Source organism: Mastomys coucha, unplaced genomic scaffold (genome assembly GCF_008632895.1).
Source record: "Mastomys coucha isolate ucsf_1 unplaced genomic scaffold, UCSF_Mcou_1 pScaffold5, whole genome shotgun sequence".
Lineage (NCBI taxonomy): Eukaryota > Metazoa > Chordata > Mammalia > Rodentia > Muridae > Mastomys > Mastomys coucha.
The window spans coordinates 74,444,221-74,449,244 of NW_022196911.1; the positions used below are offsets into that span (position 1 = coordinate 74,444,221).

The 5,024-nt window shown below is 47.4% G+C and overlaps 1 protein-coding gene across 1 annotated transcript; it reads right to left on the bottom strand.

Moving 5' to 3' along the window:
• Window positions 1-407: 407 nt before the first annotated feature.
• Ccnq (cyclin Q) lies at window positions 408-1,627 on the bottom strand. The gene has a single exon (XM_031351657.1). It carries the CDS (start codon window positions 1,562-1,564, stop codon window positions 812-814), a length of 753 nt encoding a protein of 250 aa, XP_031207517.1. The 5' UTR covers window positions 1,565-1,627; the 3' UTR covers window positions 408-811.
• Between the last annotated feature and the right edge of the window lie 3,397 nt (window positions 1,628-5,024).

Sequence of the window (5,024 nt, forward strand, 5' to 3'; positions counted from 1 at the left end):
TAATGAAGTATGATGGTTGTTCTTTTAAATAGACACCTGTGAAGATAAGATAGGCTTCACGATCCAAGGTCTACAACCGTGGGATAAAGGTTGAGAATGCAAAGAGCTAAAACAAAAGACAGAAATTCTTAGTCATTACTATACATTTAGCACCCCCCAACTAATTAATACTTTGTCTATCTTTGTATATTTTTTGTAGAAATTATAGTGAATCTATAATCCTGTTATCTTTTATGCTGCCTAATATGAATCTTTACTCACATTGTCATAAACCCCTTACAAATGTTTTAGTGGTTGAATAATACTCCATTGTATGGATGTACCATGCTTCACCAACCATTTCACCAATATCATTTAGCTTCCAGTATCTTTCCTATTGTAACTAAAAAACACAAGGCAGACTTTGGTGTGTTAAATCTTTCCCATATTTTATTTGCATAATCTTTATTACACAAAATAAGATTCTATGTTACACATCCATACTTCTAAGGGTGCAGTCCTATTCTTTAACTTTTCCGTTGGCAACCTGTAATGGTCCATGCCTCAAGTGCAGCAGCATCTTCTCAAAGGGCAAAAGCTGATGCAGCCAATTCTAGAAAGCTCAATATGTCCTGCCCACATGGAGGTTCTTAGCATTACTTGAGCAAAGACTGCTGGGGACAAAATGACAGCATGTCATTGCAGTCACCGGTGACATCCTCTGCCAGCACAACCAGTCCTCCGAGTGGAGACATGCCATCACAGCAACTTGGTAGCATCATACCCCAGGCCTCCAATCATCCTGGTCTTTGGTCCCTCCTCGGCCAGGACCTTAGGGGATCTCTGTATCCATAGTATAAATCTGAATGAGATCAGACACAATATTATCAATGATTGGCTTGGTAAGGTCATCGCTAAATACCTGCCACCAAGGCTTCTCGGCCTCACCCTCTGCAGGCACCTCGACTCCATAGACCTGCAGAGCCAGATAGAGCACAGCCACGGCTAGGTGCTGAGCCTGGAAGCGGAGGCATAGCCCCCCATGATAGCTATCTCGTAGCAGAGCCCAAGCTGTAACAGAGATGGGGGTTCGTTGCCAGCTGTAACGATTCAGCCAGTTCTTGAGGGAAATCAAGTAGTGCAGCAGGTACTTGTGTGGATGCTGGAAAGAGACTTGGAAACGCAGAACTCGTAGCATAAGAAGCTCACACTGTACAATGCTGTCCCGTAGCTCCCAGAAGCGGGAATCCAGCTCCAACGGCTCACTGCCCGGGTTAAAGTACCTGTGCGACACGTTGATGATGTCACGAGTACGCAAATGCTGCTCCTCCACTTTGCCGGCCAAGTAAATGGAAGACATGGCGACCAGGTAGAGGTCATATGCGTCCAGGTTGATCTCACAGAAGAACTTATGGTAAATGGTGCACGCGGTAGCGATGGGGATGGACTGCATGCCTAGCTTGACGCCTGCCTCCATGATAAACCGGGTTACTCGGAAGTGCACCCTCGCCTCGGGAGCCGGCCTCTCCTCGGCTCGCGGCGCCGCCGTCCCTCTTTCGCAGCTGTCTGACCGAACAGCCTCCATGAGGCCCAGCAGGCCGCCCCGGAAGGAGAAACGCTCCGGCGCGCCGAGGCCGGCTCCGGGGGTCCTCGCGGAGGGGGCGTGTCGCCAAGCAGCCACGCCCCAACCCGCCCTGCTGCCACGCCCACCCTGCCTGGCTTCTCCCCCAACACATTAAAGATAGGATCTCAGGAGCAGCTTGCTGGAGCCGAGGGAGTGCTATTTTTAAGAAATCTGAGAAGATACCACTTCTGACTTAGGGGACTTTCTCACTGTTCCTGAGAATCCAGGCTATGGAAAGGATGAGGGGCCAACCCTCGCCCTGGCATTGGCCTCTGTGACCCTGGGGACTTTGGTTGATCCTCTACATCTCATTCCATAGATGCTAGGTGGAGAGGTTGGCTGTCCCCTCCTCATGGAGCTCTTGTGAAAAGTGAACGGGTGATGTAGGTAGATCAAGTGTGCTCCATATGTTTGGCTTTGATTATTATTCTTTTTTTGAGTCAGGTTTTTCTACACTTAGCCCAGGCTGGCCTTGTACTCTTGATCCTCTTATCCCAGGCCCCTGGGTCCAGGGATTTCAGGTGTGCAACACCAACTCAGCGATGTTTTGTTTTAATTGAAAAAAAGAAAAATCAGGACAAGGGTTCTCTATTGTAGCCTTGGCTGTCCCAGAACTTTCTCTGTAGACCAGGCTAGCCTCCAAATCACAGATCTGCCTGGTTCTGCTCGGGAATCAAAGGCGTGCACCGCTGCCACTGCTGCTGCCACCATCACCCAGCTTCAGCTCATGAACTTTAGCAATTACGAATTTGTTTATTTTGACGAACCTTTCACTTACATTTATGTCTTTATATGTTTATAATGAGTTAAGACTTTTATAAAGTGGGGGGAAAAACACCCCAAGCCATAAGGGGTTCTAAAAAGAGGTATATGTATTAGACAATGTAGCAGACATGGATTTCTCATTCTCGGCGTTTGTTTAGCCACCAAGAAAAGCAGTACCCCATAACTTCTACATTCCTCATTTGGCCACTTGTAGCACACTGTTAATGTTCCTCTTTAAATGTTACCCATTATGACTCCATTATTAGATTTTATTAAACTTTATTTTTTGCTTGTTTATTTGTTTTTGTTTTTTGAGACTGGATCTCACTATATAGTCCAGGCAGACCTGGGGCCTGTTATACAGGACCGGGCTGGCCTCAAACACACAGAGACCTGCCTGACAAATGCTGGGATTAAAGGTGTAAGCTTTCACATGCTGCAGAAAACACAATGTTGGGAGTGCAGGGGCTAGATAGAATCCAGCAACATTACCCATGAACTAAGTGCCCTGCCCACTTCAGTATGATTTTATTATTATTATTATTTATTATTATTATTATTATTATGTCAGAGGATCCTATTGAAACACATCAACAGTGGTGGTATAACTTGAGAGGGAAAACGGAACTGTTTCCAGAGCTCTGTAGAACCCTGACTTCTGTAGGAGCACACGCTCTGGTAAACTGAGACTGTCCATCCTGGGTGCAGGGGCCTGTGTTAGCTCTCACAGTAGAAAGGCAGAGCAGCCAGACTCTGCTGCAGCCTCCCCTCCCTCGGAAAGCAGCTATAAATCCATTTCCTGTCTTGTAATTATGTCTCATGTAGTAATTAGCCCCTTCATATCAATGAAGCTGAATTTCCATGGGTAATGAAGTGAAGCCCCAGTGTATGAGACAAATTGAAATGTGGCGGGCAGGTGATGGCCTCCCAGACTTCCTTGGGGACAAAGGAAATGACCCTTCCTGTCCAAAGGCTGCTGTGTGTGGGGCCTGGGGCTAGGTGCTCTTCCTCTCTGACCCTTGCTCCCCAGAGTCTGCTCAGCCTACCCTCTGTCACTAAGCAAGCAGGAGCACACTGATGAGCAGGTGACCCAGCTTGCCAGGCCTTGCCAGGAAAGGGGAACAGCAGCAGCTCTCTCCAAAGCCCTGCTCCCTGGGGGCTTCTTCCTCCGTGGAATGTCTTCTAGACACCTTCCTTCAAAGGCAAGCAGATCTCTGTGAGTTCAAGGCCAGTCTAGTCTACATCAACAGTTTCTGGAAGGCCAGGGCTACATACCAAGTGGAAAAAAAAGGGGGGGGGGGGCTGAGGGCACAAGGATGCAAGACCTTGAAGCCCTAAAGCCAACACAGAGCCGTGTCTGGGGGATGTAGTTGGGCTGGGGGGATGCTGGGTTGAGTGAGGCTGGGTGTATAGATGCCCATGGCCTTGAGAAAGAGCTCAGTCTTGGAAATAAAGAATATCACCCTCCAACTCTTTCTATTTCTCCCTCCCTTCCTTCCTTCTTCCCTCTCTCTCTCTCCCCCTCTTTCTTTCTTTCTTTTTTGACACCGAATCTTTCTATGTAGTCCAGCTTTGGCTAGCCTAGAATACCAGATGTAGAGCAGGCTAACCTTGAATTCATAGATCTGCCTGCCTCTGCTACCAAGTGCTGGTATTTAAGGTGTTCATACCTGGCCTTCTTCTTCCTTCCTTCCTTCCTTCCTTCCTTCCTTCCTTTCTCTCTTTCTTCCTTTCTTTCTCTCTTTTGTCCTTACCCTTTCCAGGTTTCTCCCTGTTGTCAGCCTATTTTGGGGTCACCCATTTTCCTTTGGATTTGTGGTGGATGGACTGAAGCATACAAAATGCACCTAAACTGTTAGGAAAACTAAGAACGAGGATTAGACCCTCTTTTTTTTTTCCCTGCTCCTGCTCCTTCTCCTCCTGCTTTTCCTCCTCTTCTTCTTCCTTCTTTGTTTTCCAAGTCAGGGTTTCTCTGTGTAGCTCTGGCTGTCCTGGAACTCACTCTGTAGACCAGGCTGGCCTTGAACTCACAGAGATCTGCCTGACTCTGAGTGCTGGGATTAAAGGCGTGCCTGGCTTCTTTCTCTTTTAAGACAGATCTTGTATAGTCCATGCTGGCCTGAACTCCTTATCTTCCTGTCTTTACCTTCTAAGTGCTGGTATTCCAAGCATGAGCCACCACACATGTCCAGTTGTACCCTTTTCTTCCCTTTTTAATATTTATATATATACTATTTTTAACTATCTGTAGGTGTGCATGTGTGCATGAGAGAGTAGGTGCTGACAGAGGCCCAAGACACTAGATCCCCAGGAGCAGGAGTTACAGACTATGTAAACTGCCTGATTTGGGTGCTGAGAATCAAACCCAGGTCCTCTGGGAGAGCTGTAAGTATTTTTTACTGCTGAGCCATCTCTCCAGGCTCCAGCCTTTTCCTCTGAGATGGTCTCAGTATGTAGCTGGCCCTTAAACTTCTCCTGCTCCATCCATCCAAGTGTTGGGATTATAGGCATGCTTGACCCTAGCTGGCCAGGCTTTGAATCCCTGAGAAAGCTTCTCAGCCACTGATTAAGTCCCTTAGATCCTTGATCTCTAAAATGAGGACAAGGGTTACTCTCATGCATACCTCACTGGACTGAGGAAGAGGTAGGGAGTTCC